Below are 23,892 nucleotides of genomic sequence, written 5' to 3' on the forward strand. Positions count from 1 at the left end.
TAAAAAAGTTTAAAAAAAAATTGATGTGTAAATTAAAACCTAACCTATTACAATTTACAAAAAAAAAAAAAAAAAACACAGCATAGTTTATCAAATAAATAGAAGCAAAATAATACGTATATGAAATAGACCAAAAATATAAAAGAAAAAAAGCATTGCGCCAAATGGCAACATCTCTTTTCTCATCTACGCGTCTTTCCTTCTTGATTCTGCTATGACCCGGACCCAAACTTAAACCCAAACCCGGACCCGGATCCGATACTAACACCGAATCTCACGCTATTTCATCACCGTCACCTTTCTCCAGTCGACCCGGTTGATATCTGCAAGCCCTTTCTGCGTGATTTCTGTTTCTTCACGCTCTCCAAAATTTTGTCATTGCTTTCGTGACGCCTTTTCATGCTTTAAACGCGCCGCTAACAAACCCTCTAATCTCTCTTCATCATTACGAAAAGCTAATCCCATTATCTGGGTTTGCTTCAAACAACAGAAAAATCCAAACTTTGCATCGATTTGATGGTATTTAGCTGAACCCTTTTCGTTGGAAAACAGAGCAATGATGGAAATGGGTTTATCTGGGATGATGAACCAAGGAGGATCAAAATTTCGGAAATTTGAGATAGAATCATCATCATCATCATCATCATCCTCTGATCATCAGTTTCATTCGATGAATGCTCTTGAGATCTTGAGAGAAACTGTTCGAATTCTCCGGTATAATCTTGGTGCTTTCATGTTAATCGCTCTTCTTTTGATCTGTCCTGTTTCCGCAATTCTGTTACCGAACCTTTTAGTTGATCAATCAGTTGTTAATTCACTCACAGTGAGGCTTCTCTTAGTTTCGAAATCCAGTGGTCTTCCTTTGTTGCCTTTTGTGAGAAACTCTTGTCAGAAATTCTCTGAGACAGCTGTTTCTTCTGCAATGTGTTTCCCTTTGTTCATCACTTTGTCACTCTTGTCTAGAGCTGCTGTGGTTTACTCTGTGGATTGCACTTATTCGAGGAAAAAAGTTGTGATAACTAAGTTCTTGGTGATAATGCAGAGACTATGGAAACGTCTTGTGATCACTTACTTGTGGATTTGTACGGTGATTGTTGTTTGTCTCACTTCCTTCTGCGTGTTTCTTGTCGCGGTTTGTAGCTCCTTTTATGTTCTTGGATTCTCTCCTGATTTCAATGCTTATGGAGCTATCTTAGTTGGTTTGGTGTTCTCAGTAGTGTTTGCAAATGCTATCATTATCTGCAACACCACGATCGTGATCTCGATTCTTGAAGATGTTTCGGGGCCTCAAGCGTTGGTTAGAGCGAGTGATTTGATCAAAGGGCAGACTCAAGTTGGTTTATTGATATTTCTAGGATCAACAATAGGATTAACGTTTGTGGAAGGATTGTTTGAGCATAGAGTGAAGAGTTTGAGTTATGGAGACGGGTCTTCGAGGTTATGGGAAGGTCCACTACTTGTGGTGATGTATTCATTTGTAGTGCTTATTGATACAATGATGAGTGCAGTGTTCTATTTTAGTTGCCGGTCTTATAGCATGGAAGCTGTTGAAGCTTTGGAAGCTTCTGGAGAGATTGTGTCCCAAGATTTGTCTCTGCTTTAAGAGTTGTCTTCAAGTTTCAGAACTTAGAGGATCTAAGATAATGCAAAGGAGAGTATCAAAAGAGTTAGTTGGATCAGAAGTTAATTTGAGAGGTCATGTATATGAAAGGAGATTTTTTAGTTGAGCATTCTTTTATGGGCTTTCTGCTTCGTCTTTTTTTAGTTTTTTTTCTTTACATTTTGTGATTGTCACATGTCGTGACGGCCCATGTTCATTGGTATTTTGGTCTTATTTTGTCAATAATCAATAGAAAAATGTTCATTTCTCTGCAAGGTGTTATATGTTTTGTGTGTTGAACAATCTTTGAAAATGTTTATAAGTGGACTGAGTTTATGAGATAGTTCTCATGTGTTTGGCTTTTAACCACTGTTAAGGATTGTGTTGTCTTGTATTTCTTGTTTATTTTCAGAGTTGAAGCATGTTTAGGTGTCTTTTGTTCTATTTCATGTCATTCTCGCAATACAAATCCAGATGTTATTAAAAAAAAATTATAATATAACAGAAAATGCATAATCTGCAGCCCATTGGCCCATTGGACTAACACTCTTAGGCCTCTTTGAACGTTGGGCTCAAATGTGAAGTATTGGACATAGACCATGATGGGATTGAATATAATCATCTAGTTTGATGGGATATTTTTACTGACGACATGCAAGCAATGATTCTGTTTCTCTGCCACAAAAAAAAGTATCAATCTATATTTTATATGTGGCTCCAATATTTTCTTACTTATTTCTTGGTTTTTATGAATCTCCAAAACTAATGAGACTTCTTTTTTTGTCTTCTAGAGTATATAAGAATTTTAACAAATGCAAATCGATAACATGTCACTTTAAAGTATATTTCATTAAACATTCAATAAAAATTTTCATTTAAAAAGTTTAGACCATGACATATACAAAACGAATTCCAGCTTTGTTTTAATAAAAATTGCGGGATTAAATTAATTTACAGTTTAGTGATTCAAGCAAGTAAAAAAAAAGAAGGAAGAATCGAAGAAAAAGAAAACTTAAAAACAACATTTTAGTTTGTACTATTAACCACATTGGTCATCCATACATATAATATAGTTTTCAAATATATGGAAATTTTAAAAAAAAAATATATAATGTATTTGATCCTATTTCGCATATAATAAAACACCCTAGAAAATGGAGAAGATATAGGTAAAAATATTTAAATACGTTGGACTGATGGAGGCTAAAAGCTACCGTATATACTGCTATAGCCTTGTTATCAACTGTTCAAATGCATCCAAAATGGTTATAATAACACAGATCGACGTTTGTCAACGAACCCTGCACAGACAAAGACACCAATTTGACAACACATAAACAGTTCATTCGAGATTGGTCATATAACTTCTAATCAATTGGAACATAGCATAATTTTTTTAACTTAACTTTGGCAAAATTACTTTAAAGATATTGAAAGGCAAATATAATTAGCTTCTGTTCCTAATAGTTTGATGTTTTGGGATTTTTTCTTGTTCCACAAAGTTTGATGTTTTGTAATTGTAACCAATAGGAAGAAGAGAGAAGTGAAACTAAAATTATTAAACAAATAAATAAATAATTAAATAATATAAAATTTACTTTTTTTTAATTTATGTGTAAAACCTAAAACATCAAATTTAAGGGAAACATAGGGAGTACTATAGTTTATAGATATATAAATTTCAATATATAAATACCAAAAATGGTTTTTTTTATTTAAAGAGAAAGAATTTTGGTACAGGTTGTCTCACTTCTCTGGAGAATTTGGGTTCCCGAGAACTGGAAAAGATGAAAAGAAAACCAAAAGATTACTTCACAAATTCATATTCTTTTTATTTCTTTCTCTTTTCATATTTTGACAACTCACAAAAACACAGACTCCTCTTTTTGTTCTCTCCTCTTTTTTCTTTTTCATTGTTATTTAAACAAATCATTCATTCTGTCTTTTGTCCTCTGTGTCGTCGTTATTATACTCAAATCTTTTAAAATAAATAAATAAATTCATATAGTATACATGTAATGGTTCGTGTGTGAACTGCAACACTCTGCAGAATTCATTAACTACACTTTCTTCCAAGTTGCAAACTATTCAATTTTTCCCCTTTTCTCTCTTTTCTCTCTTTTCTCTCTTTTTTTTCTCAAATCATGACAATTTGAATTTAACATTTGGAAACTTTGGAGTCCCTACAAGTAATCAACTACTCTTTAGTTTTCGAGTGTTTTGGTTGAAAGTTTGGCTTTGATGTGATATTGAAATGTGATTGAATTACTATAGTTGGAGTTTTGATTGTTGATGATATGTTCCTCTTTCCAAATTATTGAAATGTTACAAGAAAATAAAACAAAAAGCTGATGATATTCATAATGTTTTGTGGTTGTGAACCTAGTAGAAACACAAATGATTAACATCAACTTCACGCATTCTGAAGAAACAAACAAAACAACAAAAAAAACTTTTACTTTAAGACATACTATGATTTATAGAAAGAAAATGAAAAGAACTCTAGGTTCAATAATTGATGGTGGCTTTGGTATTATGATAATTCACAAATAATGTGATGAATATATACAAAATTAAACATAATTTATATGATATTAGATGATTCTTTGTTTTAAAGTTGACTTCTATCTCAAGGAACTTAAATTAAGAACTTTGAAAGACAACATTATCAAGAGCAATTCTTTTATACTATTAAAGAATCAGCAGTAAAACATGAGATTCTTGACATTATCACTTAATTTAGGGAGAGGAATCGTCTTTGGAGGACCAACTCGAGAGACAGAAGAAGGATTCATGGATCCTCCATTAGATTCAGATGATCTCTCGATGTAGAGCCTTCCTCTGTACGCAGCAAGGTGTGCATAATAAGCCGGTGGTACAATCGAAATAGGTTTCGTGCACCTCACGAAAGTGTAACACAAGTTATACACAAGTCTCTGCAATTCGTCTGAAGTAAACTCGTTCTCGTCCCATAGGATGTGGTAATGCGTTGGCCTGCTCGTGCCTTTTACTCCTAAGTGGCTACAGAGATAGAAATCAAACTCTTTCGGATGAGTTATCACTGTATCAACCACTGTGCCAGGAGGGATGTTCTCATTGTCTGGATTGCACCGGAACAGCCTTGTGTGGTGTCTTTTCTGGACCACGGCGAATGTGATGCTTGGATTGTAATCCTGGAACTTAGAGCAAGCGATTTTGATGGATTGAAGCTCTTCTTGGAGGATTTTCTTGAACTGTGTCTCGCTCACACCGTCTCTGAAGAATATGATTCGATTCGGAAGCTTGTTTACCGCTTTGTAGAAATCGTCAAGAAGTTCCTTGACCATCAAGTCAAGATCTTGAATGATCTCTTGCCTATGAGTCTGAGATCTCATTCTCGAGACGTATCTGTTAGCTTCTGGCCAGTTTATGCTCCCGACCACAGCCGCTACTGAAGGGCTACAGTCATCGAATGGATGAGGATGCGTTACATCAGCTCCCATGAAGATAACCGGCTCATCGGGTCTAAGTAGTCTTGGGATGTGAGAAGGTATTGAGTTGTAGAGCTCGGTCATGGATCCGCCGATCTTGGCGTTTATCTTGAGAGCTAAGTTTGAAACGAACTGAGAACTGAGCTTAGTGATGTTAGGGTATAAGCAGCATTGCGTCACAACACCAATTCTTGTCTCTGCTATTCGCTTAAGATCTCCGTACCCTTTATGTTTTTTCTCCATTACACAGATAATCAGCTGGAGATTGTTGGACGCCGCTCTTTGAATCTCCTTCAGTTTCGATTCGAGAAGCGAAATGTTGTTGAGTATGTGTGATGGTTCAAAGAAAGTGCTGCTTAATGTGTTCTTGCTTAAGAAGACTCCCAAATGCTCACACTTTTGAGTGAGCTCGTTTATGAACTTGGAAATTGTAGATTTCTGATCCGAGCTGCCTCCAATACTCATCAAAGCCCATCTCTCGATCCGGGTTCCTTTAAAAGCTCTACTTTCTTTAAGGTTCCTTGGCCGGTCAAGTTTAAGCTTTGGAGGCTGAAGTATTCTTCCTTTCAGCAATGTCATTTCTCTTGAAACCTCGAGGTTGAATTCTCTTGTTTGGTTTCCGCTGTCAAACCGAGGAAACGAAAGATTAAAAACCTGTTCGATGTTTTAGTACTCGAATATAGAAACTCATATTATTTGAATTACCTCGACGGACCGACCAATCCTGTCATAACCTTATCAATAATAGCTTTCCTTTCATTTGGTTTTTGGCAGCCCATTTTCATGATCTTTGCAGCTTGATCATCCGAAAGCTTCCCAAGAAACTTTTGACCTTCACAGATCATACATAGTTCCATAGGAAGGTAGCAAGGTCTTGCCCTACTGATTTGCAGACACGGTAAGTTCTTATACTGAATCTCATAACCATAATGATCTTTAAAGTAGCTCATAAGCCTTAAGTTCTTCCCATCTCTATCCGGAAACCATATATTATCGGTAATCTCCTCTGTTAACCCGTAAACCCGATACCTTTGAACTGTTTCTCTATGGCAAACAAAGATTCTTATGTTCTTAAGTGCTTTCTCCACTTCTCTCTTTTCCTCTAGATTCAATTCTGTATCTTTGTTCCTAGAAAGGTCCTTGAGAAACTCGAGCCGCTTCTGCAAGTAAGCTATTACTCCAATGCTTTCATGGAAAGCTGTGATTGAGAGATCCATGTTAAGTGCTAAACCTTGTTGAGTCTGCCTAAGACTCTGGAAAAACCCTCTGAGTCCAACAGCTCCTCCTCCAATCTCCTTGGAACCACCCATAGAACTCGAGTAAAACGATCTTCCAATCGACGTACACTTCTCCATTGGATTCTCCCTCAAGATAACATCAAGAGCATGAATGTATTCTGGAGGCAGAGGAGCCCAATCTTCTCCTTCCTTTCTCTGTTCCTTACCATCAAACTTAGACACAAGCCTCATGTTAACCCTAAACAGTTTATCAATCTTCTTCTGAGGTTGCTTCTCTCGCAAGTCACCGTAATTCATTACACCCTTGCAAGATGGGATAGAGAGATTAACAAAGAACTCAAGCCTATCGCCCTGAAACTCCACAGGACTATAAATGTTTTGCCTACCATCAAAAGCCGGAACAACACCGGAGAAACTATTCACATCGGTCTCCACAAGCTTCTGTTTGATCATCCGAGCAATTTCCTTTGAAGGCTGAGGAGAGATCTCAACGTTGTAATGGTAAATCCTCTGTGAAGAATCAAACTTGACAAGAAAATGGTTGGCGAGGAGATAAATGACAGAACCTTCTTGACCACCAAAGTCAGGTCTTTTAGCAACCACTAATGCTGCTTCTTCTATTGCTATGGACCCACTCGCTTTGTTGTTAGAAACTTGTATCTTCTTCTTCTGCTGTTGTTGCTGCTTTCTCTCCACAACTGTTGTGACAGATAATGGTGGAAGAAGCAAAAAATGGGTGAGTCAAAGTCAAATTAGACTTTAATTATTTTGGATTGAAACACAAAAAGATGCAAGTAAATCAGTACCAATAGAGACAGTATTAAAGGAGACAGAGAGTTTGTTTTCAGACATTAACACATTAAAGAAAGAGAACATTTAAAGTAAAGTGAATATTGTACAGACTACAGAGAAGGAGGACCATTTAGACAATTTACACAATACTAGAGTTTGTGTGGGAAAGCACACCAAAACAAGAGCGAGAAAGAGATAGCCTTGAAAACCTCGTCCAAGAAAAATAAACAAATCTTGACATAGGTGAGGATCCTAAACCTTTAGGCCAAGAAAAAACAAAACATGCAAAGAATAAACCAAGAACAAAAAAAAAAAAGATAGTTTAGTCACCTTGAGAAACAGGGAGAGATTTGTGGAAACGGGTCATTGAGTGAGGAGGAGGAAGAGGAAGTAAAGGAGGAGGAGGAAGAGGAAGAAGAGGAGGAGGAGGAGGAAGAGAGTTGTGAAATTGAGAGTAGAAGTAGCAGTAGTAATAGTAGTAGTAGCTAGAAGGAAGATTTGAGGCAACAAGATTGAGGTTTTGGTGAGAAGAAGGGTGCAAAAGAAAAGGAGGAGGATTGGTTTGAACATGGTGATGATGACAAGGCTTGTGGAGAAGAGGTGTTCTTGATTTGGAATTGGGGTTGTTTTTGTTGGAACTGTGATGATGATGATGACTCTGAGTTTTTTCTTCCATGGCTGCTGAGAGGAAAAAAAGAGAGAAAGACCTTTGGCTTTGGAAAAGTAGAAGAAAGAGAGAAGAAGAAGAGAGTGTAGGTTTATCAGAGAGAGAGATAAAAGAAGCAGAAAGGGATTGTCTGGGTTTTTGGTCAGGGAAAGGTCAAAGTCCCTTCCCTCTGTTTTTTTTTTTTTTTTTATATTTGCCCCCAAATAATGAAATGATGTTATTTATGCTGTCATAAATACGCTCTAATTGTTGGCAATAATAAAACAAAAACAACAAAAAGAGCTCAAATGTCGAAAGATAAAAATAGACCTATATAAAAATAACAAGTACTATAATAGTGTAAATGATTTGTTGAGGATATTAACAAAAGCTACGAGTAACTATAGTTCTTGGAAAAAAAAGGTTATAGTTCTTGATTATATAAACGCAATATGATTTTTAAAAGTAGTGATTACCGATAATGTTTGGTGTGAGTCTAACCGATGATATTAGACATTTATATGTTTTTTCAACGGCGTAAATGATTTTTTTTTTTTTTTTGTTAAAGGTAAATGATTAGATAGGTCTTATATGGTTTCGCAAACCCTAAGTTGTTGTTACACATGTTTTACAAAATGGACCAAAATACACTCATCAAATCGAATTATGGGGACCATTCTTCGTACCTCATTAATAATACACACTTTCGCCTCTTTCACCATTTTTTTGAATATTTTGTTTTAGGAAATTTTATACATGTTGCAATATTACAGAACCAAAATTCTAGCAACAAAAAATATGTGGAACATTATCAAACTTAGATTAATGATTCTTTACTATTTGTAGTTTATTTTGGAAACTATTCAATAGTATTACATGAAAGCAAAATAATTCAAGAGCCCTTTGGCTTTTTTTCATTTTTGATGGTGACCAAAACCCATACCAATGGTTCCCACAATTATAGGTCCCACTATAATATATCTCGTTGAATAATTGTATTTCGTGAAAAATGAAAAAGATCTAGCGGTGATGAACAAGAACAATGGTCTTAAGTCATCATATCAACATCGATATTAGGTATCATTTCAATCCTAGCCTTTTTATCATTTCCCTAAGATTGTGAAGCTATGAAGCCGAATTAATTGAAGCAGTGCTAAAGATGCTCAATAATAGATTATAGATGTATGACATGGAATTGTTTAGATTCAATAAACGATATCTTTGTGAAAAATGGTCAGATTCAAAGAGTTTACTTTATGTAATGGAACACCAAATTTTGATTACTGGGACCAAAGAGATTTGGTCAAAGCTAAAAGTTCCCTATATCCCCATTGTTTTTGGCTAAAATTGCTCTCTACTTTTAATCCAAATAGCTTAAACTTTAATTAATAATTAATATAGTTTTTGCCTGTTTTTTTTTTTTTATTTTGGAGTATTATATAGTGATGAAAAGCCGTTAATCCGACGATATTTCATGTTTTAAAATTTTAATTTACGGGAATGTGGTGATGGCGACGGTTAATATGATTAACGTGGACCCTAAAAGGCTAAAACCATATTATTTACTCTATGTATAATTTCCTATTTTCATTTTCATGTGTTTTCGGAAATTTTTATTTAATATTGGTTACAAAGATCAAGTTGTTCTAACCAATATAAATATCAGATGACCCGTCATATCCATTTCACCAATATCTGATTAGGACTAGAGCTCGATAAAAGAATAAAGATGGCGTATATCATCAGAGATAAATCTTTTGATACCTATTTCCATGAAAATACATTCTCTTTGCAATTTGTATTTTTTGTCTCTTTTTTCAGAGAAAGTAAAATGATAAACATTCCGTTCACATTATGTTAAACGAAAAAAAAAAAAATTATCACTCTTGTTATGATTTAGTTTTAACGTATTCTTGTAACAAACAAGTAATGTCTATAAGAGCAATGGTTAGATAAAAGTATAACGTTTAGTATTGTTATTTAATCAAATATTCAACACTTTGATTACCCCTTTTAAATCAAAGCAGAAAACAAGAATAAACAACTCATTGATAAAAAAAAAAAAAAAAAAAAAAAAAAAAAACAACTCATTGATGTAATCTATCTAATGACTGGTTCTGTAGTAAATAAAGATTTACAAATAAATGATGGTATTGAGTTTCCAATGTAGATCTCTAATGACTTTTGAGGTATATATATGCACATGCATGTACAGAGGAAGAGACAGGTAAAGTTGTATAGGAGACTGGAGAGGATCAAACCTCAGACGAAGAGAGAAGAGGACTAGTGAGGCTATCATTTCTGCTTCCTGATCCTGAGAATCGAAGTGGGAGCAGAGCAGGATCTTGGTATGCACTGACCAAGTTATTGTAAAACTCAGGCATTCTTGGATCATTTCGATCTTCCTTATCTCTCTTTGTCAACACCTAAAGACACCACAAAAACACAAAGAGTTAAAACCATACATCTTGAAATGATTTCAGGTTTGCTTCTCTGTATGTGTGTGTGAGAGGGATTTGTACCTCAGCAGGATAAGCAGTGAATATAGGCATGAAGCGTTTACGACAGAACTCGTTGAAGAGAAGAGTACAAACGGGAAGAGGGACAAGCAAGTATGTAGCTAGTTCCATCTTCTTTAGCGCAAATAGACCGATCGCAATTGCGTGCATGAGTACAAGAGAGAATATCATCGTATAGTGTATCATTGGCCAAAACATCCCGCCTGTATCAAACTTTGGAGCATACACGTTCATAAACTGCATCCCGAAACGCAAATTGAGTGCTTAGTCTAGTGCAAGGAGGAAATCAAAAGGAGTATCAGATGTGTGTCATACGTACCTGGTTTCGGTAGATGATGTATGCAAGGCAAAAGTAGAGAAGGATGAAAGGAAGAATCAATGGAGCTAAGAAGAAGTATGTAATCCCAAGAAGCCCAAAGAAGAGAACTCTAGGGGTGTCTCTGTGGTACCGCATTGGTGGGACAACAAATTCATTGTCATCTGACGGTTCAAATGATCTTTTTATGTAACTAACCATGAAGGGAACTACACGGAAGAGTTCAGTCAGAGTATCTGTCCATCCTGTTGTCACAACATAAGCGATGAAAAACGAAGCCTGCAAATCATGTAAACCACTCTGAGTCGTGACCATTGTGTGTGCCAAGAAATGGTGGGGGAAGTTTTTTTACCTGAGCCGGAACAGCCACAGCCAGCTTGACCGGAATTTCCTTTGGATCGAGAACTACAGAAAGCTTGTAGAAGGCTGATCCAGAGAAAACAGTTGCAAAAAACACATTCCATATTGTGAACCAGATCACCTTGTTACAAGCACTCTTTTGTATATCGCTGTGGCAAATGTGCCCTTGGATAGAAGAGAGAAACTCCATGATGGGAGGTACGACTTTCAGAGACGTCTGAAGTATAAGACTTGGAAGGTATCCAGTTATTATTTGACTTACAACTTTCCTGCAACAGAGATTGCTAACGTTTAGAACAATAAGCTTAAAGTGTTGTTCAAAGGTAATGGAAATGAAAAATCTTCACTTACATTGATAGAATTAATGTCAAGAACGGGAACATAAATTCTAGTGCAGGCAGGTTGGTGAGACCTTGGACAAGTACTACTGGAACAAGAAACAAGATGGTAAGGAGGAGACAAGCGAATACAACCAGAATTTTAGCAAGCCATTTCTGCATAAATGATGCAGAGAAGAAAGGCCAGTGGACGTCATGAGGTTCTGGTGCTGGTTCTGTGAGCCAGTAAGTGGGGTTGATTGATTGTGGCATGTGGAGTGCCGTTGCAGCACCATATCGAGACTTGAATGATACAAAAGCCGCTCGAACTTCCTACATGATGAGAGAAAACATGCAAATAATGAGACGAAAGTATCCAGTTCGCAGGTTATATATATTTGCAAGCCAGACATAATAAACAGGTGCTAAACCATCTGTGGCATACTTTTCCAGGTGCTGAAACTTCAGCTTGCCCCAATCGTATGTTCTGTTCCATTTCCTGTAACACGTTCTCATAGTGACCCTCAGGAGTGTCTCTGCGACTGAAGAATCTCATTGGCTTCTTCTTAACTGGCTTCTTATGTTTCACTTGTTTATATAACTTTTTAGCCTTATCCTGCAAGAGCCAGGATTGAAAAAGAAGGGTAACCAAGAGTAATAGGTCGCAATAGCATGCACATACAAAGATATACCGTCGTATGGAAAGCAGATAGCTGTTTCTGTACTTACAACGACACTCCGAAGTTTACTTGTTCGATGGATAACCACATGAGACAGGTAAGTAGAGAAATGGTTTTCTCCAAAGAACCTATCAACAGTGTCGCTCACACTGCTTCCATCTGTAGAGGGAATATTGCGAACCAAAATGGTAAACTGTTCTGGCTGAGGTTTGGATGAATAGAAATGCTCAATCCTTTTCAAGGCAATATATCTAAATTCCTGTCAAAGAAAGCCGAAACTAGTGACAATATATCTGAGTGAGAATACTAGTGACAGTCTTCTAAAGAGTCATCACTAAGATATTCATTTCGATAAAATAATTTCAGTAACCAGAAAACATGCCCTTACAAAGTAAAGAAGACAGCAGACAAATGCAGTCACAAGATATATAGCTCCAAAGTGAACCCATAGCCTTGAAGAAACCAATAAGATGTTTAGTATTTCGTAGAGTTAGAGTAGTAATAACAAAAAAAGCTTGAGGTTACCATTGTGAGCGGATTTTGAGGTTTGCAACAGAAAAAAGATCCAAAGAATTAGCAGACCAGTCAGCGTAGTCAATCACTGTAAGTTGATCTCCAAAGCAGTTCACAGGCAAGAGAACAAAAACACCGATGATCCCAGCAAAGAAGAACACTTTCAAACTGCAGAATGAGAGAATAATCACCATTGATGCATGATATGTTGTTATTTGTTAAACAAAGAAAAGGTAGAAACTCAAGTCTTAAGATAGTCCCAATTTACCTGAAAGTAATCATTCTCATAAAGACAACACCATCCAAGCCAGAGGATTCCATCAGTTCCTTTTCTGTTGGCCTCCATGATTTCCAAATCCATTTAACAGAAGGTATATACCTTGCCACTTTGTTACGTCTACGTTTAGACGTCCCATCTGCGAGTCGACGAGGTAAAAAAACCTCGTAGTTGCGTGGCTGCTTCCTCAGTACAGAGTAAAGTATGAAGAACAATACACATAGGCAAGAGTTTATCCCAACAGACATAAGAAGTGCAGACAAAAGCATCTTTTAAGAGTACAATCTCAATACTTCAAAACCTCAGTAACAAAACTCAGCTCTGTAATTGCATAAATACATCAAATCAGAAGCGCAAAGATAATAATAATTCATCGGAAACTCAATGGAACTCTACGAGCTTCGTCATCAATGGAAGTCAATCAAAAACTAAACAGTTTATCTACACGATCTGAATTCAAATACAGAGATCTGAATTCACACTGATCAAACCTGAGCGTGTTTTTGAGACGGCGAAATCAAAAGATCTCAAACACGTGTTTGAAATCTTCAACGTCAGTGATCGGAACAAAACGCACCACGAATCAGACAAGACTACAATAAATCTGAATTCGTATTATTGATTGCCCATAAAATGAAATAAAAAATTCAAAGTGAGATTGATTGTGAAAGCAAAGAGCAGAGATTTGATAACAAAGCAGATAATTTTTAATTTTGACGGTCAATAACACGAATATCACGCGTTATAAAATAGATTATCAATTCATTCAGATTTATAATTAGGCCTTCTTCCCTCGCTTACCATTTTTCGTTTATTGATATTACCCGAATTACCCTCACTTTGCTTGGGATATCTTAATGCTTGTAGGACTATGTGAGGGTATTTTTGTACATATTGGAAAGTCAACTGTTTTTTTTTTTTTTTTTTTTTGTAAACCAGAAAGTCAACTGTTTATCAGCAGTTCAGCACCGGTCGATGAAGGAAGCAGCACTATTATAAAATGTAAAACCTTCATGGATCTCAGTGTTTTGCCTTGTTTTTTTTTTCTAACACGTTTGTATATTGCTTCGTTCTGTTGGATTTGAATACGATTTTTTTTAAAACAATGATATGTAACATAACGTAGCAATCTTGCCCAAGGTTCCACTTGTATTCCAAAATATGACATGGCATGTTTACATGTATAATTATCAGAGTGAGTCCAAGAATTGGCTCTGATTGAGATAAGCTGTATATACTAGACAAACACAGTTTATTTGATTTTAAACCATCAAAGTTTCCTAAGGACCAACAAATCTAAACAAAAACTGAGCTTATCTTGGAAAAAAGCAAATGATGCAACACAAACCAAATTCCTAAGTCTTAGAGAACATGGTAGCAGCCATTGATCTAATGTACAACACCCAAAAGAAGAGAAGATTGTTTGTTTGGGCTAAGAAAACAGAAAGAGCATAACCAACCGCGTAGAGTTTCAGATAACCTTCTTCTTCTCGAAAAACGTCTTCAAGTGCAAAAACTGCATCCCTGCCACTCCTATGCAGACGAAAAACGAGAGAACACTCAACCATGCCATTTTCGTGTTAGTGGACCGGTTCAGATCTTGCATTTCTTCTTCCCTGAGACCACACCAAAATCAAGTCATGTAAACACTAAACAGGATCTTCTTGATTACCAAACAATGAAGAAAGAAAAGACAAAGACTTTTACCTATCTCTAAGATAATACATCTCTTCATGAATCGAGTTAACGGTATCAAGAAGACTCTTTACTTCAAATTCCATAACCTGCCACAAAATGCATAACAACAACACACATGGAGGATCAACAGTGTAACCAGCCACTAGCTTCAACAATTTCGCTATTACGAGCCTCAAGCTGAGAAATTACGTTATCTATGTATATAATCAGATCAGCTTCTCATAATCTACACAAAGAGAAGAGAAATTGAACTCACTATCATAAGAACACACATGGAGGATCAACATTGTAACCAGCCTAACACTAGCTTCAACAATTTCGTTATCTATGCATATATAATCAGAATCAGCTTCTCATAATCTAACTTACTTCGACTTGGCTCTTCTTAGCAACATTAGCCCAGCTTTTAGATTGAACACCAGTCTTCCACTCAAAATCAATGCTCAACGAAACCTCAGGCTTATGATCAACAGCAGTGAAGCAAGCCATGTAATCACCTGCTTCTATAGCAGAGAACGCGAATTGTCCCGAATCAACTTGTTCCGCGTGATGGTAATTGTTCCCGGAGTTAGAAGTCACCTTTTATATACGAAATTTCAGATCTATAATCGAACAATAACAAAATTCGAGAAATTAGGTCAAAATTCGCAGAGATCTGTGTACCTTGACGGAGATTTTGTGAGATTGTGGTAAAGCTTGACCATCGTGAGGATTATCGATGTTGTATTTACCAACAGTCATGGAATTGCTTTTGATGTCTTCGGCGATACATTTTGTGCGACCTGAGTGTAGATCGAAGTGAAGCGAGTGTGAAATTGGTGACCAAATCGCTAGAATTAGAAGCATCTTCCATAATTTTGGCGATTGGAGAAACATTTTGAAGAATCCAGAGAATTTCGTTCGAATCTCTCTTCGTCTTCCTTTTGCTTCTTCCCTCGATTGTGTAGACGAAGCTCGATGACGATGTAAGGGATTTTGACACGTGTATATGTCTTATTGGTTAAGCACACATATTCAGAACACAAACCGAACTAGAATTATTTGGTTCTTGTCAATAGACCGGTTTGGTTTAGCATTATGTGATCCTTGGATCTCAAGGAAGGAGAAATGTTAGGGTAACATAAATTTCCTTTTTCTTAGGGTACAAAAAAATGCAGAAGTTTCCTTTTTTCGATTACAAAAAAAAGGAAATTAAACAACGAACACTCTTACTTCTAAGTTCTAATTATTGAGTTTACTTGAGTCGTAAGTGATCATTCATCTTTTTTTCTGCAAAAAAGAGAGCTTGAGAGAATGTCAAAAAAGATTAACGAGCTTCTTCGTTACTGTGAAGAGAACTTTGAGAGAGGAAATCTCGAACTTGCATTACGATGTGCTATTTCAATCTCCATAGCGAATCCTGACGCTCCTGAACCTTATGCACACGTCGCTGCTTATAGAATCCTTTTGACGGTAGCTAACAATCGCATGGTCACAGGAGAGCCCGACTGGTACGCTGTGTTGGGAATCAACAAACGCGGATCCTCGAAGTCGGTGGCAATTTCCATTGAGAGGCGGTGCGAGGAGATCATAGAAGTGTTGGATGGCGAGGCTGGGCTTTCCAAGGCTGTTTTGAGGGTTTATGATCTGGTCAGAATCGGTGTGGCAGAGTTGATGGACGAAGATAGGAGAAGAGCATACGATCTCCGTTGTGGATTTTCTAATATCAACTGAATCTAAAACTTTTTAAAGTTAATTTTTCAATAAAAGTTTGTAAACTCTATGGATTCATGTATATATATGTCTTTACATGTTGACTTGATTCGTCGGAAAAAAAACACAAACTGTTCCTATTAAGGCTAATATCTGTATTATTTTAGTGGTCAATCATCAGACATAATCACAGAGAGAGTGTGTGTGTGTGTTATTAACTTATTAGGATGGCTCAGTCGTCTTTGTCAACGTCGTCGTCATCGTAGTAATGGAAAGGATGTGGAACTGACTTGAAGGCTCTGTATTTACCTACATTGTTCAAGTGCTCATTCTCCAACCTGAAAAGTTTAACTCCACATTACTAATCATTCATTTCATTCATAACAAGTTGGACCTTTTTATATATATAGAACAAATTGTTACCTGAAGAAGCTCCATATTCCCCGGCGAACAATCTCTAAACATGAAATAATGCTTGTTACTGCGATTTTGTGAAGCGACTTCAAGTTGAACTCTAGCACTAGCTGCATCCATGCCACTCTTAAAATCACATTCACTACCTGTCAAAATCAAATTCTATTTAACCAGAATCTTTATGACATGACATTCATTCTCTGATGTTGTAATGTTACTACTTACCATGGCTGCGAAATAGACGCTCTTGTGAGGGACAAGCAGTTTATCCCTTAGGTATGGATTCTGGGAATGCCTACGGAGGAGTCCCCAGTCTATAACAATGTCCCAGAATGTGTTCATTCCTGTCGCTACACCTGAGCTTACAAGAGCCAAAATCATCCAAGTGCGACCCTTTTTCAGTTCATACGCTGTTCTTATAATGACTGCAATGATTGTCAACATATATTTCAGAGCATTGTATCCATGTACGGATTCTTTTTCTTCGCATAATCTGCGTATGCACTGCAAGAAAGTGATACATATAATAAGTTCTAGATTCGGATGTGATAGAAACAGTGAAGGCAGTAACAAAATAAGAGGAGATTGAATTGTGTGATACCTGGAGAAAGCGGAGCCAGTAGGGTATAACAGCAACGACAAAGTAGAAGGCATTGTAAACACCATGACTATGACACTTGTTTTGCCTCTGCAAGTATCCTCCTAACCCATAGTAGCAAATGAATAGCTCAAAACTCCTTATGGCTTGTACCTTAACTTACCAAAACAGATAAGATCAGCTTATTATTCTGAATCATTTACTGTCAACACGAACATTAATAATGCAAATACAAAACCTGGCTGGTTAGGTGATCTCCCAAGAAAAAATCTGGAAGTGTAACCTGTGATAAAGAATAAAAACATGAAGAGAAATCTTTTCTGTTATTGGTTTTAGCAACTGGTACGTATGTATTTGACAGTTTAATACGATCACCTCGTAGAGAGGGGCACAAATGCAGTGAAACAGTGATCGTATAAAGAAAAACCGACTTGAGCGGTATATGATGTTGAAAGGACAAAAAAGTATGAAAAGAACAATCTGCACATAAAAAGGATTGTTTAAGCCAAAATGTATTCCATCTTATTAAAAGATTTGCATAAAACACAGAAAAAGTATCTTACAGTGACCAAACCCAAAGGAATAACTTCAGGGAGTTTCTTATGATCTTTCATCCTCCAGTCCATATCAAGCTGCAAATTTAGCAGGAAACAGACGAAAGCAAGCACCGCAAGACCAGTGCTTACCAGGAAAACTTCTCTGTAACCCAACTCTGTTCCCTGCTTGAAACCAAAGATGAATGTATAGTTGACTCTATAACGCCTCCAGAAGTATATATTCGCCGAGTACATGAGCATATGAAGAATGATGAATCCAAATAAGCTGCAGGACATGCAATGTTCGTCAGTGTGAGAAGAAAGATCTATTTACTAATTTTCTGAGCACATGTTCTGAGTAAGTGACTAGAATAATTTCCTGTAAAGAGGGATAATATTTGCCATGTATTCAGTACCGTAGTTCTTCTCCATGATCTTTCTACTTTCTATCTTGAAAACAACAGCAATAACAAGTGCAATAGAGCAACCAGAAAAGAAACCTGTAGGAAGTTGAAGAGCAAATATCAGTGAACAATTGTAATTATTGAACTCTTTTTCTCTCAGATTCCCTTACCAGAGAAAAATGTAACCCTGTGCCTTTCTCTTTTAACTTTAGGCCTTAGACACTTCATGCCTTCTCTTCGATTACCACTTGAAAAGTGCTTAACGAAAGTTACCTCTACTCTCTCCAGGAGTCTGTTAACCTAAAGCAGGATGCAGTGAACAAAACAATTTGATGTACAATCATAACGGAAAACTGATTCTACGACTGAAATATACACAAACCTCATCAGAACTCCCAATCAATGAATTATCCACAATTTTCATGTAGTTCCTGGATGCATTCCTCGAAGCAATCTACAAATTAACCAGAGAAAAATGAGTATATCGCATGATTCCGCTGTTCATGCATTAATTTAGCTCTGCAGTAAGAAATCTGTAAGGTATAGAAGAAGCTCTTCATATCTAACCTTCTCATACTTCTTCATGATTTTTGAAAATGCCAGAAGATTCATGAAACTGATTCAAATTACATAAACATAGACAAATCAGCAGCATAGCAATATAAAAGAAAAATTACATGTGAGATTTAACTTTGGCTGAACCTTCTCCTCACCTGTATTCCTTCAAACGACGAAGTTTCTGATAGAACTCACTAAAAACAAGCCTCAACTGTTCCTCTGCTTTTTTCAATCCTTTCTTAGAGATTGGTTCATTAGAATCTCCAAAAACTCCTTTTAAGGTAGATATAGGAGATTCAAGCACATCATTCATCTTCACACGTTCAAGTATTTCACGGAGATCCTGCTTATCACCAATACTGGCTTCCTCTTCATCTCCATCAGTATGAGAAACCGGGACAATATCAGCCACGATATGGGAGGCCTCTTCTTCTGGAATGTTAGTTCTTTCAATACCATGTACCATATCTGTATACGCAGTACCTGAAAATATCTCAAGAATCAGTAAACTGGTATAAAAAAACTAATCATAAATAGATGCTTCTCATAAACATTCTTGTCATATTTGCTTACCCGGCGTTCTCATTGTGTTATCAGATGTATCTACTACGACCTTATCAGAGGGATGCTTCTCCAAATTCATGTTATCTGCATCAGGTTTTTGCATCTTGACCCTTAACGCAATCAATGCATCCATTTGTTTATCTAGCAAAGCCGCTTCCTCCAGCACTTCCTCAACTTTATCCCGGTAAAACTTGTTAACTTTGTTTAGATTCTCATCAAGCTTCTTAAAGAACAGCTCTTCGAATTCTCCTCCTTCTTCAGACTTTTTAAGAAACTTTGTCTCGTACAACTTGCGAGAACCATCTTCCTGCACCGTGTCAACTTTTATAACTTGGTCCTCAATATCCCCCGCATGTTCACTATGCCTAGGATGGAACGACAGGCCACTAAACGAACGGTGCAACGCTTCCGCCTGCTGCGACACTCTCGACGCTGCTCTAGTCAGCTTACTATGCTTGTAGCTACGTATTTCTTTTAAAACCCTCTTCATGCCATTGTAATCCATATAAGCTTCTACCCACTCTGGCACCATTTGCTTCTTAAATATTTTCCCAAACTTCATCTTTTTTGCAGCTCAATTCAACCAAATCAATGCTATATCACAAACTTCATCGAAAGAGAACAAGAACAACATGAGATCTTTGAGTAAAAACCACACACGCAGGTAGAAATTAACAGAATCTAGGGTTTGTATCGTAGCTTGTAGTAACATTCCCACCAATAACGTATAAGAAGAGATCAACGATCGGCAAATCTATGATACTATACTACTACAGAGAAATTTACAGTTTCGGGATCCATTAGAACAACCTTGATCAGGAAGAAATGTAGCTCGATGATAGAATTGCTTAATAAGGAGCTTCTCTGCAATGAAGAACGTGAAAGAAGACGTCGGAATTTGAAACGCCTCTCTCTCTCTCTCTCTCGCCGACTGTCACTAGAGTATTTGTTTTTGCTTGTATTTAGTTGGTTACTGCTCTGTGGCTGAGAACTTGTTCATCTTCTTCTACAGCCGTTGGATTCTTCTGTGACTGCCACGTGCCGTCCGATAGATGGAATGCGTGTTGAACTGTTGCGGCCGAAATTGATGGAAGGAAGCAAATCAGAGATACTGGTTGACCATTTTTTAGCCCACCAGAGAATGACACGTGTTGCTTCGTGTGCTTTAGTGTGGCAGTGAAACCGTGTAATTTGGCAGTATGGGCACCTTTTTTGGGGCCATCTCATTTTTCTTGTTCTATTGATCACGATCAAATCTGCATTTAAAATGCAAACATTTCCAAATTACTTCGTATGCAAAACCTCTTTAAATGGTCGAAGATGTAGAACAAATGCACTACTTGTTTATTACCTCTAAGTACTAAGTATGTGTACTAAATAAAGCAAGCAGTATTTTGATTCTGCAAGAAAACCAAATGATATGCCCAAAACAGAGTGATCTAAGTCTACATCATAACCCTTGAGCGCTGTACTAAGAATCGCATGACTTCTTTCGGGTCCAAATTAAGCAAGCTTTATTCATAAAGTAAGTCTGGATCAGTTGTTTGAATTGCTTTGTTCTTCAGGTATTACCCGCTCACCGCTGCAGCAGTAGAAATGTGGCAGCTTAACTCGTCCACAACTCCTACCAAGACACAACAGTGTCAATGCACATAATGGAAAAATGAAGATAACAAGTTGTTTCAAATAGTAGTCTCAGGTTTTTACAGAGACAACAAGCTCCTGTTGATTACTCACAGATTCCACTAGACGATGGTATAAGAAACAGGAAACAGACAATTGTTCTTCAGTAGCAGTAACTGCTGAAGGTTTAAAAGCCTTTCTTTAACCAAGGGATAGATTAAGAACCATCAGAACTTAAGGGACAGCAGAGAATGATCTCATTACCTGCAACGGATGATCACAGGAGTAGGTTTAAGGGCCTTTGGTCCATTTCTTATCCCTCTCTTGTGTTTAGAAATCTGCATCATTCACGAAATAAAAGCTACCGTTAACCAAATCATTCTCAAAGCAAAGTTCTGTCCTGGATAAAAAAAATCAATGATTTTGAGCCTAATGAGCAGAGAAATGGCCAAAAAAACAGCCAAAGAGACGACAATTATGAGATAATGGCCTTTGATTCTTGTCTATTCAAGTCAAAATCTTTCACTCATGATCTCAAAATCGAATCTTTACCAGAAAATAGTAACCCTCCCTAAAACCCTAGAGGGAAAAAATCAGCTAACAGAGAAAATTTCCAAATCAGCAACACTTTAAAACCCTAAAACTCTCAAATTTCATATTTGCAGTGGTAAATGGAAAGCTGAAAAACAATTATACCTTCTTCTTGGGAACAGCCATTAGCTCCATGGATCCACCGAAAAAGGAAATCGGGAAACAGAATCTGAAATTCTTGTCATCAATGGAAGAATCCGATAGATCCTGATAAAACTCCGGTAAGACCAGCGGCGGCGAAGCGGTAGAGAGATCTATGGCGCCGTTCAAGGGAGGAGAGATCGTGGAAACGTGGTTGAAGCTTCGGAATTCTAAAATGCGCCGGGATTCAACCACGGCGCGTTTTAGCGTCGTCAGTCTCAACGCCATTGGTGCAAATTCTCCGGTGGTTGTAAGGCGATACTGATTACTAATGGGCGATACTGATGTATGAGCGCAGACAAAACGGTGTCGTTTCATCCTAACCAATAACTAAAAACCTGATACGGACCGGATGATCAGACCGGTTGAACCACGAACTCTTGTCCAAGTTTTGAGGGATCGTAAATAATCTCAAGTTTGTGCCTCCATGTCAACATACCTTAGAATCTAATCTGCCTCAGCTTCATTGTTACATATTGATTAACCAAATTTAAGCAATTCGATTCCATCTTTTATTGTTTGTACTCTTTATGACTTTATCTATCTTCTTTCTAGCCATATTTTCTTTAACTGTTAATAAAACTCGTTATTTTACTAACCGAGCTATGGTTACCAAATCAGACTCGTAACTTTTAGCCTATATGTATGATGTATTTTTTTTTTTTTCCGTCAAACACCATTTTTATTAAGATATCGGAAAGAGACTCTTCGCTAGGGGAGCCAATCATGAACCGACTTGTTTACATGGGAAAAAGATTATTACGAGGCCGAGCTTTTTTGGCTAGACAGTCAGCTCGAGTGTTAGCACTTCTTCGTTGTCGAAAGATTTGTGGTCACTCGTAATAATATGTGAAAAGAAGGAAAAAAACAAATGAGAGACCGGAAGGAAGCTAATTCTGCTGTAAATGTTGGCCACTCGTCTTCGTTGTCGAAAAGAGATATCATGTCAGAGTAATCGGAGGCGAACGAAACGTTGGTCTCTCCTAACGAGATCATGCATTCCATTATTCAAAGCAAGGAATCAACTTCTGCATGTATGATGTATCTAAGACTACGAGTTGCTCTTTTACTTTACGTGGTAAAGCATGTGTTTGCTCTGTTAAAAAAGAAAGAAAGAAAGATGCTAGAGATTAATTAAGATGACGACTTTGACAAAAGGAAAAAAAAGATGACGACTTTGATTAATCATCGTTACTCATTTTTTATTGGTACCTAAACAAAGATGCTAGAGCTTTTGTTTGCGTCATCTCATCCTAATCCTCCTATCTTTTTTTAATCCTATCCTTTTTGTCCCATGCCCTATATAGTATGTATATAAATGGCCTTGGTGATTTATATGAGTTCATAGGATGAATCATGTGCCATTTGACATATAGTATAATATAGGTATACACTTGGTAAAAATTGCTTTTGGGGTCTTTTAATTTGTTAGAATAGCATTTTTAGATTATCCATTAACAAGGTAGTTTCTTGAAAACTTTTGGAAAAAGATATTCATGCGCCACTTATAACGGTTTAATGGACAAACATTTGTGGTAACATTATATATATCAAAAATCGATACTATAAAACAAAATTGATCTTGATAATTGTCATGAACTTGTTTTTTCTCCTCTTTCCCACTTTATGTTGGAACGTTCCTTCGCATCTTGTAGTAGTAATCACTGTAATCTAACAAAATCCTTTTTCAAGAAACTTGTGTCCAGTCTGAACCGAGCGTGTGGAGTTATTTGACAAATATAGTAAAGAAATATTTAATCACCCAATTAGGGAATGGTAATGACACTATTAGATAAGAACATGCGTAATTAGTGACATCTAATTATTTGTTTAATCAGAAATCCGCCGTGGCGCGTGGGTGTATGCCCTCCACAATCCTTATCCCTAATGACTTTTTCTGTGAAAACAACACGTCATGCAGAGGCAAAAATATTGGACCCCCCAAGCCTTATAATCTGCCACGTTTCGTCCAAAATTTAAGACGAAGAATTGTCTTCTCACGAGCTCTTTTGTACTTTTGTTTTTGTAATACAAGTTCTCTAGTACTTCTCCTTTGGATTCTTTTTAATTGCTTGCTCGTTTTGTTTATGAAAAATGTATATTAGTGATTATTGAGATATCAGTATTTTATATGCAAGATAAAGTTATTGATGTGTATATTTTGTCATGCAAACTATATCGTGGAGATAATAATGTTGCTTATGACTTTTGATGGTTGGGCTTACATTTGGATAATGGATAGGGTAGAAAAAGATAGGAGGAAAGCAATAATAGCGAAATGAAGACGAATATTTGGGGAAATAGGACAAACGAATATACTTTGGTTTGAAATGGAGATTCACCTA

At 36.8% G+C, this 23,892-nt stretch overlaps 7 protein-coding genes across 9 annotated transcripts; 2 read left to right on the plus strand and 5 right to left on the minus strand.

Annotated features, from left to right (window-relative positions):
- The first annotated feature begins 138 nt into the window (after positions 1-138).
- LOC9323300 lies at positions 139-1,943 on the plus strand. The gene has a single exon (XM_002887190.2). It carries the CDS (start codon positions 557-559, stop codon positions 1,601-1,603), a length of 1,047 nt encoding a protein of 348 aa, XP_002887236.1. The 5' UTR covers positions 139-556; the 3' UTR covers positions 1,604-1,943.
- Positions 1,944-4,265: 2,322 nt separating this feature from the next.
- On the minus strand, positions 4,266-7,968 carry LOC9323301 (protein argonaute 7). The gene is made up of 3 exons (XM_021035382.1): positions 7,431-7,968; positions 5,776-7,006; positions 4,266-5,692 (listed from the first exon to the last, which is right to left on the minus strand). The coding sequence occupies exons 1-3, from the start codon at positions 7,774-7,776 to the stop codon at positions 4,300-4,302; spliced, it is 2,970 nt and encodes a 989-aa protein (XP_020891041.1). The 5' UTR covers positions 7,777-7,968; the 3' UTR covers positions 4,266-4,299.
- A 1,868-nt stretch (positions 7,969-9,836) lies between these two features.
- LOC9324782 (CSC1-like protein At1g69450) lies at positions 9,837-13,210 on the minus strand. 2 transcript variants are annotated; one of them, XM_002888673.2, is made up of 10 exons: positions 12,720-13,210; positions 12,464-12,619; positions 12,327-12,390; positions 11,988-12,197; positions 11,704-11,874; positions 11,293-11,591; positions 10,934-11,210; positions 10,585-10,860; positions 10,269-10,502; positions 9,837-10,172 (listed from the first exon to the last, which is right to left on the minus strand). In XM_002888673.2, the coding sequence occupies exons 1-10, from the start codon at positions 12,995-12,997 to the stop codon at positions 10,002-10,004; spliced, it is 2,136 nt and encodes a 711-aa protein (XP_002888719.1). In that variant the 5' UTR covers positions 12,998-13,210; the 3' UTR covers positions 9,837-10,001. The 2 variants fall into 2 exon arrangements, with proteins under 2 accessions (XP_002888719.1, XP_020890850.1); XM_021035191.1 differs by lacking the exon at positions 12,720-13,210 and having other exon boundaries at positions 11,988-12,097; positions 12,464-12,562.
- Positions 13,211-13,961: 751 nt separating this feature from the next.
- LOC9324783 (transmembrane emp24 domain-containing protein p24delta10) lies at positions 13,962-15,397 on the minus strand. Its single transcript, XM_002888674.2, has 4 exons — positions 15,090-15,397; positions 14,796-15,005; positions 14,436-14,512; positions 13,962-14,344 (listed from the first exon to the last, which is right to left on the minus strand). Exons 1-4 carry the CDS (start codon positions 15,300-15,302, stop codon positions 14,200-14,202), a joined length of 645 nt encoding a protein of 214 aa, XP_002888720.1. The 5' UTR covers positions 15,303-15,397; the 3' UTR covers positions 13,962-14,199.
- A 90-nt stretch (positions 15,398-15,487) lies between these two features.
- On the plus strand, positions 15,488-16,288 carry LOC9324784. The gene has a single exon (XM_002887191.2). It carries the CDS (start codon positions 15,720-15,722, stop codon positions 16,137-16,139), a length of 420 nt encoding a protein of 139 aa, XP_002887237.1. The 5' UTR covers positions 15,488-15,719; the 3' UTR covers positions 16,140-16,288.
- LOC110230801 (phosphate transporter PHO1 homolog 10) lies at positions 16,174-20,092 on the minus strand. Its single transcript, XM_021034730.1, has 14 exons — positions 20,003-20,092; positions 19,202-19,798; positions 18,784-19,111; positions 18,638-18,686; positions 18,453-18,524; positions 18,241-18,370; positions 18,046-18,166; positions 17,694-17,952; positions 17,506-17,610; positions 17,369-17,413; positions 17,134-17,283; positions 16,758-17,036; positions 16,542-16,678; positions 16,174-16,456 (listed from the first exon to the last, which is right to left on the minus strand). Exons 2-14 carry the CDS (start codon positions 19,752-19,754, stop codon positions 16,351-16,353), a joined length of 2,334 nt encoding a protein of 777 aa, XP_020890389.1. The 5' UTR covers positions 19,755-19,798; positions 20,003-20,092; the 3' UTR covers positions 16,174-16,350.
- LOC9323302 lies at positions 19,833-22,046 on the minus strand. Of its 2 annotated transcripts, XR_002333968.1 has the most exons (4): positions 21,512-22,046; positions 21,080-21,153; positions 20,544-20,816; positions 19,833-20,448 (listed from the first exon to the last, which is right to left on the minus strand). XR_002333968.1 is itself a non-coding variant. In XM_002888675.2 (3 exons), exons 1-3 carry the CDS (start codon positions 21,863-21,865, stop codon positions 20,729-20,731), a joined length of 516 nt encoding a protein of 171 aa, XP_002888721.2. In that variant the 5' UTR covers positions 21,866-22,046; the 3' UTR covers positions 20,477-20,728. The 2 variants fall into 2 exon arrangements, 1 of the variants encoding a protein (XP_002888721.2); XM_002888675.2 differs by lacking the exon at positions 19,833-20,448 and having other exon boundaries at positions 20,477-20,816.
- Positions 22,047-23,892: the final 1,846 nt, after the last annotated feature.

The sequence above is a fragment of the Arabidopsis lyrata genome (genome assembly GCF_000004255.2).
Source record: "Arabidopsis lyrata subsp. lyrata unplaced genomic scaffold ARALYscaffold_2, whole genome shotgun sequence".
Taxonomy (NCBI): domain Eukaryota; kingdom Viridiplantae; phylum Streptophyta; class Magnoliopsida; order Brassicales; family Brassicaceae; genus Arabidopsis; species Arabidopsis lyrata.